The 18,475-nt window shown below is 39.6% G+C and overlaps 1 protein-coding gene across 3 annotated transcripts in view; it reads right to left on the bottom strand.

Moving 5' to 3' along the window:
- Positions 1 to 732: 732 nt before the first annotated feature.
- The window catches only part of DESI2 (desumoylating isopeptidase 2), a 44,534-nt gene continuing 26,791 nt past the window's right edge, over positions 733 to 18,475 (bottom strand). For 2 of the 3 annotated variants that reach the window (XM_005910636.3, XM_070385363.1), the window contains exons 2-5: positions 16,648 to 16,720; positions 13,877 to 13,970; positions 12,227 to 12,368; positions 733 to 3,535 (exon numbers count right to left, since the gene is read on the bottom strand). In XM_005910636.3, the coding sequence (XP_005910698.1) occupies positions 3,302 to 3,535; positions 12,227 to 12,368; positions 13,877 to 13,970; positions 16,648 to 16,720 (543 nt within the window). In that variant the 3' untranslated portion in view covers positions 733 to 3,301. The remainder of the gene's footprint in view (positions 3,536 to 12,226; positions 12,369 to 13,876; positions 13,971 to 16,647; positions 16,721 to 18,475) is intronic. The other variant, XM_070385364.1, reaches the window with a different exon arrangement.

Raw genomic sequence — 18,475 nt, 5'->3', positions numbered from 1 at the left:
GCACTATAAAACATTTCTTATAAAAGTATTTTTAATAAATTGATGTATTTCAATGTTGTTAACACGATAGCCCAATGCTATATCAAGGTAGCAAAAGTGAAGATTCCTGGTATTTTTTCATATAAACACTATGAATGACAGTACATTTGCATTCAAATTCACAAGAAATAATCTTCAGGTTCATGAAGATTCTCCAACTGCTGTAACACCTTTCAAACAGCGAAGATGTGTATTGACTGGGTAGACAAGGAAAGTCTAATGACTGAGCTGCACGCTAAACCATACTGAAGGGAAGGGCTACAATGGCAGTATGGCCAATTTGCTGAACAGAACCCAAGCCTTTTAAACTTAGTCATTGAAAGAAAATACAGCATGTATCAAAATTACAGAGTATCTTATAGAAATGGAGCCATAAGACGACACACAGATGAGAGCCCTGAAGCAGTGAAAATGTTTCTACCCGTTTTGTGATGGAAAGAAGCCATGTATACAGAGGCCCGCAGCTGTCTGTAGGGTTGAATCTCCTCATACACGCAATGCTATCAATTGGCGAAAACCAGAATTCCCTGCTCTGTACAAATGCTGGTGAAGGTAACTTGCACTATTGCTGTGGGTCAGAGCAACAGTGGGCTGGATTTCAGGCATCAAGTGGAGGCTCTCTTTACTGCTGCATCACTGCCTTCTACCACTCCACAGGCCATGCTTTCCAAAACTGATGCCCACTTCTTAGGGTTGAAAAGAGAAAAAAAATGAAACCAAAGGGCACTGAGAACAAACAGCAGAAACCAGCAGCTCCTGGCCCTCTTTAACACTATTACTGTCCAACCCACCATGAGAAATGTGTTTCACTTGGTTACAGCTACAAAGAGAACATCTGATGCCATCGTATCACATGTATCTTAATGACCTGGTTTTTTATACAGGATTTTTCTTAACAAAAATCAGGTTGAGAACAAGAGGCTTTTCCTTCAAGGGCAACGGAAAGTGGCTAAATGCTAGTTAATTAAATTCATCCTCAATTTTGAACTGCAGTGAACAAAAGGACTTAAATGAGATTTTCTAAAGACACTTATTTTCTCAACCTCAAGTACAATTAGACTGCCAACAATCTCATGTCCAGAACTTTATGGGCTGATTCTATGATAATTGGCCTTTTAGGCCATTATTTATTTTTACTAAGACCCTTTACACTATTTTTAAACCCCAGTTGCTGCAGATGAAAACAAATACAACAAAATCACAATAAAATCATTTGTGTGCTGAGGTGCTGGAATCTGGATGAGCAAAGGTAGAAGGTTCCTGGCTACTCACCAAGAAGTGCCTCAACAATGGCCACTCCTTCATGGGTGTCAGCAGCACAGACTTGAAATCGTGTATATTTGAATGGACAAGAAGAAAACTGGAATCCACCAAATTTTTTTTTTTAAATATCCCAAGCAACTGCACTAAACATTTATCACTAACCTGAGTTTTAGGTTAGGATAGGACTCTTCTTTGAGTGAACTGATTCACTATCAGAGTCTTCGCATTTTATTCTCAATTTCACTTTTAGACCTGAACCGAGTCAACGTCTCATAACAATCATATATTCCTTTCTGGCCCATCTCCTAAAACAAGTGCTCTGCCCCTCTCAAAGAACTGAGAATAACTCATAAAGGCTTTCCTCTCCAGAAGCAGAACAGTCAAAAGCGTGATTAGGTTAAGTGGCTTCATTTTCCTCAGGTCAAACCCAAGGTTTATTTTCCCTATGAACAGGGTGTGCTTTATTTGATAAAACGACTCAAAATCAGCTTATGGAAAAGTTAAAAATGTAGTTTACTGAAAGATATGTATCTTTACAAAGAGTAATAGCAAACAATCCCATCTAGAAGTTTAAATAAATGTAGATGATTTTAAAACTAACAATATATATAAAGCTGAAGTCACTGCCTTGGATAATTTATACACTGCATCCAATATTTTATACAGGACATTCATTCTTAAGGCAGAAAAATTGAATCTGACATGTAATGACTTGGCTCTTACATCCAAGGGTCAAACTGGGAGTAGACGTGAGCAGACAGACTCCTTGCTAATGAGGACCTATCTGCTGTGACAACTTCGTTCTTAGAGTAGGTTATGTAAGACACACACATTTGGGAGAACAGAAAAAGACGAAGTCTAAGACACATAAATATGTGTTTTCCACACGAGGTCAATGTGACTAGGCTTTCTATTACGAGGTGAAACTACTCCCATAACAAACTAACAAACTTCAACATAGTCTTTCTGGTAGGGAACATAAAATGCTTAAAATATCCAAGTATTCACTTTTTTGGAAAGTGTTCATTTAGACTCTAGTTTTCAAGATGTAGTATAAAAGGTAGCCTGAATAGTTAAAAGCAGTTGAATGTCAACTCACACTGCTACTCAGAAGGCTACCACTAAGGATACTCCTGCCCCACATACAAAATCCTGTGCGGGGAGGAAATCGATATATACTAAAATAAAAATGAAGCCCCCCAACCAATGCATGTGCAAAAACACTTGTTACCAGCAAGAGTATCTTTAACGAAAAACATCTTACAGAATCAGAGGCATCAAAGCCAGACTGACACGAGAGTGCACCACCCTGTGGAGGTGGACGGATATTTGGGATGAAAGCAACCGTTCAGCGGGAACCTTGGGAGATGTGCTACTCGGAGTGGAAGGCGCGCTAAGAGCACCGGGCTCGGGCACCTCTCACGCAGACCAAGGTCCTGAGCCCTTAGGGCTGTGTGTGCTCCTTCACCTCTGTGCATCCTGGTGCCCAAAGGGTAACAAGAACAAAGACAAACCTAAAAGACAATTCTTAAGCAGGTCATGGTGACGGTAACTGTATAAGTACCTTCCTCTGTGCCTATGACGTATGCCGTAGCTCGGGCAAGGGTCAGAAGTGTACAAAGATTACCTGCCTAAGTTCTGAAGACATGATTTTCTTCTTTCATGGTGGCAGAAGTCCATGCAAGATTTGTAAACAGTGATACAAAATACTGTAAACATAACTTAACAGAGCTTGTATAAAACAGAAGAAGTAAATCCAAATTTACAAGTGGGTAAAAAAAACAGAGGGCAGCTTCATACAAAGTTCTCCCTCCTGCGCCAAGTGATTTCTTTGTTTTGTTTTGTTTTTGATTACAAATATAATCCTGAGCTGAAAAACTGGGATTTGGGGGAGAGCCATCTTTGCATACAAAATATCCAAAGGACGTTTATTCTTTTACTTTTCTCTAGTGATAGTCAACTGCCACAGACAGTTCTGAATGTGTGACTTTGGAGACATTTATAGTTTGGTGTGGCGCCCAGGTCTGGAGCCCGCGGTGGTGCTGGCCATGGAAGCCGAGGCTGCAGCGTCCTCTGCTTCCTCCAGTTCGTCCTGGAGCTCCTGGCTGACACTGGACTGCAGGGCTGCGGGCGTGAGCCACTCCTTTGGGAGGCAACTCTGTAGAAAAGGTATACAGGAGCTGAAGTAGGCAAGCCGATTGATCCAGCGAGGAATCTCTTTCCCACAGAGAATCTACAGGGGAGAAGAAGCGTAGCATTAGGTGAGTGATTGAGGTTATCTGGTCCGCTGCCAAGGAGTGGAGGGTCAGGGAGGCAGGCGGATATGTAGAAAAGCCACTGCTCCGTGTCCTTTGGTGCTGCTATTTCCAACCTTTGATGACAAGCCGCTCCCTAACTCAGAAGCCTGGGGTCTCCCTATTGTCAGCTCCGTCCCTTCCTTTCTGAAGAACTTTGCTAAGCTGCTTATTTTTTACATCTATAAAATCAAGCTAATTCCATTTAGTTCCTTTCTTTCTTTGCTCTTTGCAACTGCTTGGGGATGCTTGTAGAAGTATTTTGAACACAGAAGAAAAGACGTGTGAAAGAAGATATTAGTCAAGTACCAGGAGCGCCAGGCAGTTCTCATCCTTATCCTCAAAACTTGTAAGCCCCATCTTTTTCCAACTGCAAATAGTATGAACTAGGTCTTCTATAATACTAACTTTATTACCCTCCTTTCCTTCCACAGCCGAAACTGGGCTTAACTAGGCCATGCTTTATTGTCCCTGTGGTGGTGTTGCCTCCAACCATGTCAAAGACTATAATCATTGTAATAATGATAATTATGATCCAGAAGTGAAGTGTCAGCTAGTTTAGCTTCGTTGGTTTTAAAGTATCTTATGTCCAAAAATTAGCTAAAATGTAAATAAGCTGGCACCTGTAATCAAGCAATGTGACACTTTAGCCCTCTGCCTTAATGGCTTCATTTAAACACTATGTCTCTGTCTTAACCGAGGGTGGTCTCTCTGGGGGGAAAGTAGAAAGTTTTGATCATTTTTGATTACACTGCCTGGAAGCCCTGAGAGGCAGACAGTACTTAAACATACTTCAAGAATGTGCATGAAGTAGATCTGGGGGAAAGCTGAGCAATGACCTTATATTATTCCATTCCTATCTGTTTATTCTAAAAAACACAGGCAAACAAGTATTCCATTATATTTTACACCCAAGACATAATTAGGGGGATTTGTATATTTGAAGGTTACCACAGAAGTGGTGACTAGGAATAGTTAGGTTAATATAATAAGCAATTGTTGACTATCCAAGTGTTTTTCTTCATTCTCCTTCCTAAATCCTGATTTTATTTCTCTATGTATGAATGTACTTTATGGAAAGCTGACTTCATCTCAACATCCAGAGCTGGCTAGATTAACCTAAAACAGAGTTCTGTAAACTAAAGCCATCTGTTTTTATAAATAAAAATTTTACTGTAACACAGCCATGCCCCTTCATTTTTTTTATGGCCTACGCTTCTTAGGCTACCATGGCAGAGACAGAATGGAATCCAGGAATAGTTGTCCACAGGCCTAAAATATTTACTATATGACTCTTTCAGAAAATGTGTGCAGATCCTCGATCAAGCCAATGTCTTTTATTAACCTTTGAGTCAAGATTCGTAAGTAGGTCATTGAGCACTGTAACTTGAATTCTTAAAATGAAATAAACTGTAGATAATAGGGTATCTGTGATACTTGTTTTAATTATGTATACATATCTAGATCATGATGTAAAATATATTTCTTACTGTGGAAAGTGATCAAAAAATATTTGATTCACATAACAAAATTACTTTTGCATTTAAGCATCAATTTGGTAATCTCTCTTTCTAGGAATTTACTGAAAAGAGGTATGAACAGGGTTACTAATTACAGCACTGTTTGTAATAGCCAAAGACTAAAAATAACCCAAATGTCATTAATAGGAAACTGACATTTTGGCACATCCAAACAAGGAGTATCATTCAGCTGTTACAGAATAAACTCCATGCTACAATGTGAAGTGAAAAAAAAAAGTAGAGAAACGTATGTATAGGATGCTCCCCAAATGTAATGGTGGACAGGCACAGATTAAGTATCCACATTCCCATTCTAAAAGGGAGAACATGGAAGGAAGGAAGGAATTATTAGTCCTAAGCAATTTCAAAATCTGACTGGGCGACCTCCATTAGGTTTCAAGGCTTGGGACTAATCCTCTGTGGTCCTCAGTTCTGCTGTCTGGGCCCATGAAATCATCCTTTCTCACCAGCCTGTTTCCTGCCTATAGAATCTGAGAATCCAAGAGTCATCTTTCATTTTGTCCTTTCTCTGTCCCTTTTATTCCAAGCTGGCAGTGTTTCTACTAACGTAACAACCTCAAAAATGTTGAGTCTCCTGTGTACATCATGGGATTCACTCTACGAGGTATGAGGTTCCTCTGTAGATCTCTCCTGGAAGATTCCATTTCTACTCCTGATTTCCCGAGATGGTTGAAAGGATCCAGGAGTCGAATCTTTAATCTCTTCAGCAGCAGTTACCCAGTCACACCCTTGGGCCTTCTCTCTACAATATGCTTTCCTAACAGAAAAGCCCCTACTTTTACCATCTTTTCCACCTGGACATGCCAAACAATTCCAAATCATTAAGTTCTGACTCCTGTGCCGCTGAACTCTTCTTTCTTTATTTTATCTTTCTTTGTTCATTTCTTTTTTTCCGTCTGTGCATAAGCAGAAAGAATACCTTGAACACTTTGCTTGGAAATCTCATCAGCTAAATATTCAAGTTTAATGTTTACAGTTAGTTCTGCTTTCCACAAAACTGCTGGACAAAATTCAGCTAAGCTTCCTGTCACTATATAACAAAGATTTCCTTTCCTCTAATTTCCAATAACATGTTCCTTATTTCCTTCTGAGCCCTCACCAGCAGCACCTTTAATATCTGTATATTCAGTATTTCTGCTCTGTTCAAGGTAATCCAGGTTTTTTCTATCAAACTCCTCATTATTGCTCCAGCCTTTACCAATCACCTAATTCTAAAACCACCTGCACATTGGTAAAGGTATTGTTATAGTGGCCCATCTCCAGGTACCAACATCTGTACTGGTTCCCTGTGGCAACTTTAACAAACTATCAGAAACTCAGTGGCTAAAACAATTCAATATTTTCTCTTACAGTTCTAAAGGCCAAGGAAGAAGGGTGGAGGGGAGTGGATATTGAGAAGTTAGAAAGCTATGAACACATTTTGTTTTTTCTTTCTCCCACATTTGACTGTGGAACCATGAAAAGACTTTATAAACACAAAATTAAACAAAAAAGCACCCCCCAACCAAAAAGATCAATGAAACAAGGACCCTGTGTAGAAAACTGGTGGCATAACCACACAAGAAAAAAATTATTTCAACTAACTACAAAACACTGTTACTTTTATTGAGCCATACTCTAATAAAAATAGAACTGCAAAAAGCTTCTACTTTTCAGTAGTCATATTGCTGGTGGCAGTGGTTATACTATTACTCTAAGGTTGTGGCTCAGACGGTAAAGCGTCTGTCTACAATGTGGGAGACCCAGGTTCGATCCCTGGGTTGGGAAGAGCCCCTGGAGAAGGAAATGGTAAGCCACTCCAGTACTCTTGCCTGGAAAATCCCATGGACAGACAAGCCTGGTAGGCTACAGTCCATGGGGTCGCAAAGAGTCGGACATGACTGAGCGACTTCACTTTCACTTTCAAGGTTGTTTTAGGTATAAAGGGATTAAAATGAATGGGTAATTATGTTGTTCTTGAGAAATGGGATTTGATACCTGGCATAGCAAAATACAGATATACTATTGATAAGGTTAAGTAAAAATCCTATAGCCTGAATTTTAAGTAGAAACATCACTATGAAATTGTAAAAAAGTCCTAGCTCTGTCTACTGCAGGGAAAAAAAAAAAAAAACCTAGAAACTATCACCAATGCACTAGCAAGGAGCAACCCTAATGCCCAGATTAAGATTTCTAAATATTTATGGAGAAGGCAATGGCACCCCACTCCAGTACTCTTGCCTGGAAAATCCCATGGATGGAGGAGCCTTGAAGGCTGCAGTCCATGGGGTCGCTGAGGGTCAGACAGGACTGGGCGACTTCACTTTTACTTTTCACTTTCCTGCTTTGGAGAAGGAAATGGCAACCCACTCCAGTGTTCTTGCCTGGAGAATCCCAGGGGCGGCGGAGCCTGGTGGACTGCTGACTATGGGGTCGAAGAGAGTCGGACATGACTGAAGTGACTTAGCAGCAAATATTTACTAGAAGGAAACAGTTCTGAGGTAGGAAATACATAGATGAGCCTGTAATATTTCATTATACCAAAACCCAAGAAGGCTATTAAAGATGAACAAGGTCAGGGTGGGATGAACTGGGACTGACATATATATACTACTATGTATACAACAGATCGGAGAAGGCAATGGCACCCCACTCCAGTACTCTTGCCTGGAAAATCCCATGGACGCAGGAGCCTGGTAGGCTGCAGGCCATGGGGTCGCTGAGGGTCGGACACGACTGAGCGACCACTTTCATTTTTCACTTCCCTGCATTGGAGAAGGAAATGGCAACCAGTGTTCTTGCCTGGAGAATCCCAGGGACGGGGGAGCCTGGTGGGCTGCCGTCTATGGGGTCACACAGAGTCGGACACGACTGAAGTGACAGCAGCAGCAGCATACGACAGATAGCTAACGAGGACCTACTGTATAGCACAGGGTACACTACTCAATGCTCTGTGGTGACCTAACGGGAACGAAACCCAAAGAGGGGACATATGTATACGTACAGCTGATTCACTTTATCGTACGGCAGACACTAACATACATAACATAAAGCAACTAAACGCCAATAAAATTGTTTTAAAAAATTAGCATCATATCAAAAGACTCAGAAGCTGACTTAGAGAGAATCCCATCGATAAAAAATAGGACAAGGACAATAACTGCACTGAACTGAAATATATCAATTATTTTTGAATCTGTGGGGGGGTGGGGCGGAATCTATAGTTATACTACATTCTGAAAAAAATCTGTTACCTTTGGAGAATGCTAGGGAACTGTATCAGGAGCCCCCAAGACCATTTCCAGGTTAGATGATTTGCTGAGGGGACTCACAGGACTTGGCACATAGTTGTATTCATAGCTATGATTTATTACAGTAAAAAGAATACAAAATTAGCAAAAAAAAAAAAAGGCACAGGGCGAAGTCCAGAGGAAATCAGGCACAAGCTTTCAAAGGTCCTCTTCACAGTGGAGTCACATAGGATAAGAAGCTGTGACAACACACACGGAATGTTTATTACTAGGGGAACATGAGAGACCTAATGTCTAAGGTTTTTATATGCTATGCTATGCTAAGTCACTTCAGTCATGTCCGACTCTGTGCAACCCCATAGATGGCAGCCACCAGGCTCCCCATCCCTGGGATTCTCCAGGCAAGAACACTGGAGTGGGTTGCCATTTCCTTCTCCAATGCATGAAAGTGAAAAGTGAAAGGGAAGTCGCTCTGTCGTGTCCGACTCTTAGTGACCCCATGGACTGCAGCCCACCAGGCCCCTCCATCCATGGGATTTTCCAGGCAAGAGTGAGTACTGGAGTGGGGTGCCACTGCCTTCTCCGAGGTTTTTATATAGGCCTGGTCATATAGGCACCCTTTCGTAGCATGTACTTAAGCCTCCCAGAACAAAGCAGGGCTTTAGCGTTAGTTGCACTCACACACACAGTTCAGGTACATGAGCCCTTAATCTGCGGGAGTCTGGGGCAGATGAGACCCTCCTGAAAACCAAGTTCTTAGAGGCAGCCAAGGATGACTCTGTATGCAGGTGTTTTTAAGGACAGCAGTCTCCAGGCTGCTTGGTTTACTTTTCTCGCACAGTTTACCCCTCAGCCAAGCTGTCACAGTAGAAATGATCAGAGGACCCCCTGTGGCACTGAGACCAACTTGAAGAACTGAGCTCAGTTGCACTCTTGAGGGGTGCCAGACTTACCCAGTTGAAATAAACTCCATTAAACCATCAAAGTTTAAGTTTCAGTATGAGCTTTCTTCATCTGGTCTAAGGTATCAATTTAGGCACAGCACAATGCTGGCCAGTAAGCTGAAGTTGACCTGAAAGATCTTCCAGGGCCGAAGCAATGTCATGATAGTCAGGGTGCGCACAGAAGGAGAATACCAGAGGGCACCACCAGAAGCTAAGCTCACGGAGTCAGGGCACTCTCAGCAGGGCAAACATGAGTCAGGCAGCACAGGGTTAACAAGGCCCCAGGTGCTTTCTCACTGTGGTGAGCACTGTGGGCCTGTTACAGACAGAACATCTGCATCCCCTCAAAAGTCCTGTGGAAATTGTAGCCCTCACTGTGCTGGTCTTTGGGGGTGGGGCCTCTAGGAGGTAATCAGGTCAGGAGTGGTGTAAGCAGCCTTATAGAAGAGATGTGGGAGCTTCTGCACTGCGTCCACCGGGTGAGGACAGCGAGAAGATGGCCTGTGGACCAGGAAGCAGGCCTCTCGCCAGGCCCTGAGGTCGGCCAGCTCCTTGACCTGGGACTTCCAAGCCTCCAGAACTGGGAGAAATAAATTCTTATTGTTTACAAGCCACCAGTCTACAATATTTTGTTGCAGCAGCCCAAATGGACAGGGCCCTCTGCTCCAGTCTGAAAAATGAGCTGCATCTTGGTCAGAGGGACTGCCTGAAGGCACTCAGTCCCAAACAGTTCTTTCTGTACATGACACGAGGTGATCAGCCTTGTGAGTGTGGAAGACATCTGCTCATGTTCGGCGTGGGGAGCGCAGGAGCGAGGCCCACCTTCTGCTGTCCCTGAGCCAGTGCTGTCACTGTGATTACAAGCTCAGTGGCCTGTTTGAATTCAAAGTGCCCGCAGCAGCTGAGGCAGGCAGAATGAAAAGCTCTTCCTCAGGGAGAGGGAAAAGATTATTAATGCCTTCACCCATCCTGGTCTCCTCAGGGGCCAGGGTTTTCTTTTGTTGTTGTTGTTACAAAATCAGTATGTCACATTCAGCAATCGTAACTTCATATTAAAAAAAGAATGCCCCACTCTCCCCCAGACCTTTTGTCTGGATCTGGAAGGGAAGTATATATGAGGAACACAAGAGTTTTCAGAGGAAACATTTTTATATAATTTAACCAGCTAGATGCATTATGTGAGAAATCAGTCAGGATTAAATCCTGAATTTCCAGAAAATTTCAAAATGGGTTTCTATAAGCCAACACCTCCTTTCCTCCTGGTCATTTATCTAGTGAATGGTCTAGAAAAGATCCCTCTGAGTCTGGGGATGGCTGCACGTGGTAATCAAGCTACCTTATTCAGGTGGGTGCTCCAGGAGACAGGTGGGAGAAAAGCAGAGTTGTTAGGTGAGCACTCCGTTGCTGCAAACTGCAATGAATTCTGATACTCAATTCTGATACTCATGAAGGGGCCTGCACTGAAACACCCCGGGGATGGGGTTGAAAGTAAGTTCTGTTAGGAGTGGTCCTAGGGAGGAGGGGTCACAGGCCTAGTGATGTGGTCTCCCCTAACTTGCAGCTTTTGGCAACAATCACCAAGTCAGGAATGCAATCAGTCTCTGTCTGAGAAATACAGAGCTGGTCAGCAGCTCGATTTCAGATGGTCCCGATGGAGGAAAAGCCCCTTTCTGTGGACACCTGCAACACGGTTCAGTCAACATCCATGGTGTGTATCTTACAAACATGCCACTGGTCCTCAGAAAACAACTGGCAAGGCACAGCAACAGTGAGCTATAGCCCTGTTTGGAAGCTATGCTGGGGAAGCCAGGAGGGCAGTGAAAAGGGCCAGCTAGCTAAGCAGCTCTGCAGAGGTCACTGAAACTGCAGCTCATTTTCTCCTTTACATATTTCACAATTCCTGTGGTACTTGATGTGGCCACTGCGACCATCTGCTAAGTATCAGGAAGCTGGGAAGCGGTTTCAAGTGCCATTTAATTCTCCAGATCTTATTTTATAATCTTTTAACTTTCTTCCCTCCATTTTCTTTTTTAAGGTCCTTTACTTTGGATCTACTTTAGGTTTTCTGCTTGGCACCCAAGAACTGGGAAGGCAAATAAGTGCCTATGTGATGACTGGCAGAGTGAAACTTCTAGATAAGAGAAATGAATCACTTATTAATAAGTAAGAGCCAGAAAAAAGTTGAAGTTGGCAACTAAAAGTTAGGAAAAGAGAAATCTTATTGGTTAAGAAGTGGAAGTCACTTAGGCATTAATTTTTTATGATTTTCCCCCCCAATCCCCTTGGCATTAATTTAAGTGAAAATATAAGGCTGTAATAAAATAAATTAGAATAAGAAGCGACTCATTATTGTACTCACTCTACACACTTGCTAGGTCATGACTAGACTTACAATTTAAAACTGTGCTGACTCTAAATGAACTTTTATGGTTGAGAGTCGGAGCGGGGGAGGATAGTAAAGGAGTTTGGGATGGACATGTACACACTGCTGTATTTAAAATGGATAATCAACAAGGTCCTCCTATATATAGCACAGGGAACTCTGCTCAATGTTATGTGGCAGCCTGGACAGGAGGGAGAGTTTGGAGGACAGATACATGTACATGTACGGCTGAGTCCCTTCGCTGTTCACCTGAAGCTATCACAACATTGTTAATCGGCTGTACTCCAATACAAAAGAAAAATATAATTAAAAAGAATTGAATGCATAAAGTAAAAAAAAACCCAAACTATGCTGACTCTAAAGTTACCAACTTTGGAAAGGTCACTCATATATAATAGTTACAGAAAAGAAATAAAATACCATATATTGCATAATGTAAATAAACAGAAAAAAATAACTTGCTAAATATAGTGGGGCAGTAAGTATATGAGTAAATGTTATTTATTTGAAGAACTTTTAGAATAAAATTTACCTCTGATAAAGCCGAAGAAAAGTGATTGCAATTTTTATGCATCAAATGATAGGCATTGCCTTTGTATTCTTTTCCCAATTCTTCCACAATTTTTTCTATATCATCTTCTAGGAAGTCAGTGCTCCCTAAAACAACAGCTTCTCTTAAAGAAAAAAAAGGAAAAAGAAAAAAAGAATATAGCTGTGTGAGTTGTATTATAGGCATGCTTAAAGACTTATTTCCAGAAATGTTTATTTCCAGGATTATTATGATGGGTGTTTAACAAAGCAGGGTTAATGTAATAAGACTAAAAAGTAAATGAGGTATTTTAATAATCTGATTATTTTAGTTTCTACTTTTTAAAAGCAATGAACTCTTAAGTATACCACTTCTAAATAAAACAAACTCAAAATAAGTCATTCCCCTTATTAAACAGTATTATAGTAAAAATGTAATATCACAGTTATTTTTATTACTATTGCATTAGAATTTACATTACTAGAGCACCAGATCCACGCTGCAAATATTCTTGCTTAATTACAGCTGCCATCAAATAGCTGGTCATAGTCTCACTTAAAAATAATCTTTTAAGTTACCTGCCACTGGGCTGCAGTGAGATCAACTTCCAAATGACTAATTTTAAAAAAAGGCATAAAAACAAACCCGTTCTAAACAATACACCAAACCAAAAAACAAACCAACCCCCCACCACTTCTAAACTACTACCCTGGAAATGCAATAGACATCATTCAACAGAGAGTACAATTTTAGTCAGATTCAAGTTAGAATCCAAGAAAGCTGACGACACTCAGAAAATCCTTTTACCTAGGAGTTTTGGCAAAAGGGAGACCTAACAGATGGATTCAGGCTGGCATTATAGCACTTACGTGTGTAAATATTTCAAATTGGTTATAGGCTAAGAGAACCATTAACTCAGTAGTGATAAAAGGGAATAGCCTTATACTGAATTTCAGTGTTATAACCTCATGTCATTATTTTTCACTTGGAAACTATTATAGGCCTAGAAGTTTCTTTAAAGCTCCTTGAAACTAAGATTCTAAATATCACTTTAAATATAAAACTTAATTAAGGAATGACAATTTGATTATCAGCATTAGCAGTAGGTTTTCGGTGCTTTTTACTACTCCCAAGGCTCCAGAGTACACTCATATCCATACATTTTAGGTCTATCAATGCATATAATACCTTAACAATACTTTCTCGGCTAATCTATTCAGATTATTTTAGTTATTTCAAGTTTATAAATAGTGTCTCTTTCACTGGGAAAATGAAGAGGTTTTTAAGAGTGTTAGGTAGGTCACAATCTTTCCTCCATCTCCCTCCAAATAGGAGACTGAGGGAAGCAATCATTAGATAGGAAAGTCTGTTAAAGCAAAGTCTTACATTAAGGTAAAAACATTTGTAAAGCAGATAAAATAACTTCCGTGGGTCCTCAGTAAGAGCAACAGACTAGCTTCTTTCAGGCACTTTATCTGGCTGATTACTATCTTTACACGACTTAGATTTGATTTTAAAGCGTTAGCAACTAAAACAACATTGAAGAAACATTTTAACTTGCTATATTTTTAAATCTACAGAATGAATTCTGTATGCCTGAATACAAGTTTTGGCACCTAAGACAGTGTAATAAAAATTATCCTCCCTACTTACTTAAATTTAAATGTTTCTCCTAGTTCAGAAGCATTTCCTGGGGAAATTTCAAATATTCCAGAAAAGGGATAAGGATGGCCACCATAAGCAAATTCTGAAAAGAGAAAACTCATGATTCTTAGTATTTATCACATAAAATTTAACCAGTATGCTGAATTAGATTTAATAAATGATGAAGATAATAATGATACCATCTAAATATTTTCAATTTAGTAATGCTTTCACAAACATCTCATTTAGCTATTACTTGTATAGAACAGTTGACGCAAGACTTGAAACTCTAATAAAAGATGCTCCAAGGTAATTCTGACTTCCATGTTTACTTTATAATGGCTAGAGGAGAGTGCCTAACACTCAAAAGAGAAAAAAGTTCCAGTGTTTCCCTATCACACCGAAGTATGTAGGTGGTCAGTTCAGTGTTGTGCCATTTAAAAATTAAAGTGGTCAAATTTCAAACTTGTATTTTACTGGAAAAACTGTCTAATAACAATGAGTTTTCAAGGTTCTTGGGATTTATCTTTATCTTTGATTAAGAATGAAACATTAGGAAACCAGAAAAATGGAATTCCATCCCCCTCATTCAAGAAAAAATCAGCTGAAAAATGAATACACACAGCCCCTGACACACACCGCACAGCACATTTGTGAGAGAGAGACAGCAGCTTGGATCACATACAGTGAATGTACATCCAGACTGACAGACACAACTCTCAGCCAGAATGAAAACGAAGCATGGTTTCAAATCAGGAAGGAAATAAAGTTTCTGGCAACAATTATGGTATGAGATACTTTGATATTTAAATGGAAAACTGTAGTAGACTTAAAGAATTCTAAACAAATGCTTAAATTAATATTGTCACTCAAATTTATTAAATATAATCTTAAAAGGTTTTAGAACAAGGCATGGGAAAGAACAAGGCAATTCTAAGTTTACTTTTGATTCAGATCTTTCATAAGAAACAACAACAATGTAGAATAAGAAGGCATTTAATTCTGAAACATATAACTTTTTAATAACAGAACTTTATAAAACATTGTAGATAAGGTTAGATATCGAAAAACCATATTTTGATTTTTAATGTTCTCAATTATAGTAAAATTGTAGGCCCACTTATTTGTCTATTCAAGAAGCAATAATTCACTTTTAGGAATGTAGTTGGTTCTGGTTTTGCTCTTTTGAACCATGTTTCTAATTATTCCTAAGTCATTTTATGAATGGGAACAATGATTAGGCAGATAAAAGGATAATGGACTAGTATATGAGAATACTTGGGTTCAAGTCTTAGTTTTGTTAATTAGCAGTATGACTTTCTGCAGGTTTGCCCCATGCTACAATCTACCTCAGAGTAGCGTGGTCATGTGGTTCCAAAATCAATGGCACTTTAAAAACTGTAACATACCACTCAAATTCAGTTAAAAACGAACATTCCTGCAACTTTGGCAAAAGCCACATCAAACAGGGAGCAAGCCCATGGGCTACAATCGCACCTGTATCAATACACCAACCACTGGAACCTTCAACACAAACCCCTCTGCTTTCTGGTAGATGCAGTCTTTCAAGTAAAATGGAGCTTCCATGGCAGATTTTTATAGCCAATATTTAATATGGTACACTGCACCTTGAAGCAGCTAATTTAGCATATAAAAGGGGACAGTAAAACACCACACTGACACATGTAGTCAATGAGCCTTTTCCTTGTATTAGCTAAGCTGGTACCACGGGGTCACAAAGAGCCAGACATGACTTAGCGACCAAACGACAAATGTAGTCTTCAGGGGTAACTGGGAAGAAACTGCAGTAGCATAATCTGAGAGGTCACAAAGACTGCCTGCTGCTGCTGCTAAGTCGCTTCAGTCGTGTCCGACTCTGTGCGATCCTACAGACGGCAGCCCACCAGGCTCCACTGTCCCTGGGATTCTGCAGGCAAGAATACTGGAGTGGGTTGCCAGTTCCTTCTCCTAGCTGAAGCAAATAAGAGCATTTCTGCTACAGGGTGAGCTTATGATTCAAACTAGTATATTATTACAACCTTGGTGAAATCAGCAACGTGATCTGTCTTATGAACAACATTCTACTTAAAACATGGTCAGGAGATTATCTTGTACCAAGAGAGAGAATTAGAACAAAGGAAAAAGCTGTTGAAACAGAGCTGCTTGGTTTGAGTGGTTCCAGCTACGTTTATCATAATGAATGGTAATAAAGAATAAAAAGGGCTCAAATAATGACAAAGGCCATCACTCTTAAGCAAAAAGCAACATGTATTCAAAGGCAGGATTTGCTCAGTAATATTTTTAAACTTTATAACTATACATTTGTAGGTCTACAAAAACAAGTTACAGAAATTCCCTCAGGAAATTGGTATTTCAAAATTGACGTTCCAGCACCAATCCTTTTCCAACCAAAATGATTATTTATATCATACTATCTTTTCAAAGTGCAAGGTTTCTCAGGAAGGTCAATATAGATTAAGGCAAAACTGTCATGGTATAACAATCTCAAAAGGAAAATATTTTTTAAGACACAGGATTTAGAATAAAAGATAACCAAATCAATGAACATGTCTGTAGTTTGAGTACTTTCTCCTCAAATACATTCAATTTTGGGCATTTTTCCAAAATACAGTATAAACAAATATGGGGAGATTTCCCCCTATTTCTACAATAAAGTATGGTACTTAAAAAAAAGGGGGAAGAGCTACAGTCATGATTTTGCAACCCCTTTAAACGAGAAAAACCTTCAGAAAGTGTATTTAGACTGTGTGCACACATACCTCTGCCATATACTTCAATTCCTGAATGAAAAACTCCAATTCCGATGGAAGAGGTGTATTCGTTCATCCAGTACTAGAGGGGAAGAAAAGATTCAGTATATTTTTCATTTATAATTCAAATCCACGTATAGGAGGCTACTATTTCCTGAATCTTTTACTGAATATTTAGGCCTTTCTAACCCTATTCCTTGGTATTTTCCTTACAGCTCTGAAATTCCCATGATAAGGGCACATTCAGTCCTATCACTGTGCCTTTGACTGTTCCATCTAACATATGGAATGCCTTCCTGCGTCAAGATCAAAGTGAACAGAAAGTGACAGATGCCCAGTCATGTCTGACTCTTTGCAATCCCACGGACTGTAGCCTACCAGGCTCCTCTGTCCATGGATTTCCCAGGCAAGAATACTGGAGTGGGTTGATACTTCCTTCTCCAGGGGATCTTCCTGACCCAGGATCAAACCTGGGTCTGCTGCACTGTAGGAAGATTCTTTACTTCCCTTTACCAGGGAAGCTCAACAATCTCATTAGTAATCAGAAAAATGCTAGTTAAAACAATAAGCTACCATTTTTTTTTTTTGTCTGCTTGGCTGTGGGGCCTTAGTTATCCAACCAGGGATTGAACCCAGGCCCTCATCAGTGAGAGCACAGAGTCTAACCACTGGATGGCTAGGCAACTCCCTACCAGTATTTTTTTTTTTTTTTTAATCTATCAGACTGGCGAAGATACAAAACACTGCTAATACTTAGTGTTGGTAAGGATGTCAGAAGATACTGCACAAATGTGAATCAATGACAATTAATCAACCATTCCACCTCCTGGAAGGCAGTCTACAGAAATGCTTGAACATACGCAGAGACATGTCCTAGGATATTAACTTCAGTTATCTATAGCACTAAAAACTGGAAACAATCTAAATACCAGTAGGAGAATGGTTACATAAGTGATAGTCAATCCATATGATGAACTATCATACAGCTACTAAAAAGAATGAGTTACTATAAAAGGGCACTAAAAATATACCTAAGACACATAAAGTAAAGACACCAGGTCATAATACATTACCTGTAGCAAGATCACATTTTTGTAAGTTAAATAAATAGGTCCTGTGTGTATGTTTACATGCTAAATATAAACCAAAACAAACAAAACTACCAATTACAACAATTACAAAAAAAGAATTGGTATTACAAAAATACCAATTACAACAAAAGAAAGTTTGAAACATTACAGATCAAACTGTTAACAGTTTGGGGGAGTGGAGAAATATAGCATGGGGGTGTGAACACAAAGGTGTAAAGAGATATATTCACTTTTGACTCCATACACTTCAAGATTGTTTTTTCTCAATTTTATGAACTATGTATATTACTAACTTTTATAATTAGAAAAATGTTTACCCAAATCTATTTGTTCAGTGGTTTCCTGAGAGCCAACTTCTAGGACTTAAATTGTCTTTTCCAATTGAGAAATCTCATTGCTTACTCTGTACAACCAATAATTTGATCTACTATCTAACTTCCTTAACAATGGCACCTACAGGTTTTTGTTCTAGATGCAGACAGCTCCAATGTAAAGTTACCTTTTCTCTTTTTATGGTGTGAGCACCTCTCTTTCAAAATAGAATATTTTTGAAAAAGAGATACATAATAGTTGTCTGCAATAATCAAGATTTTAAAACTCTTAGTAAATTGAACATTTATTTGCATTTAACATTTAATATCACTATTAATTTTAACAATTTATCTTTTGTTGACCTGTAAATAGCCTTCTCAAAGTGCTTTTATAATAGATTTCTATAATGGGAATCTAAACGTTTTATTAAGAGA

This window comes from Bos mutus, chromosome 16 (assembly GCF_027580195.1).
Source record: "Bos mutus isolate GX-2022 chromosome 16, NWIPB_WYAK_1.1, whole genome shotgun sequence".
Lineage (NCBI taxonomy): Eukaryota > Metazoa > Chordata > Mammalia > Artiodactyla > Bovidae > Bos > Bos mutus.
Note: the sequence above shows the minus strand (reverse complement) of the source record. Positions and strands in the feature narration are given on the sequence as shown.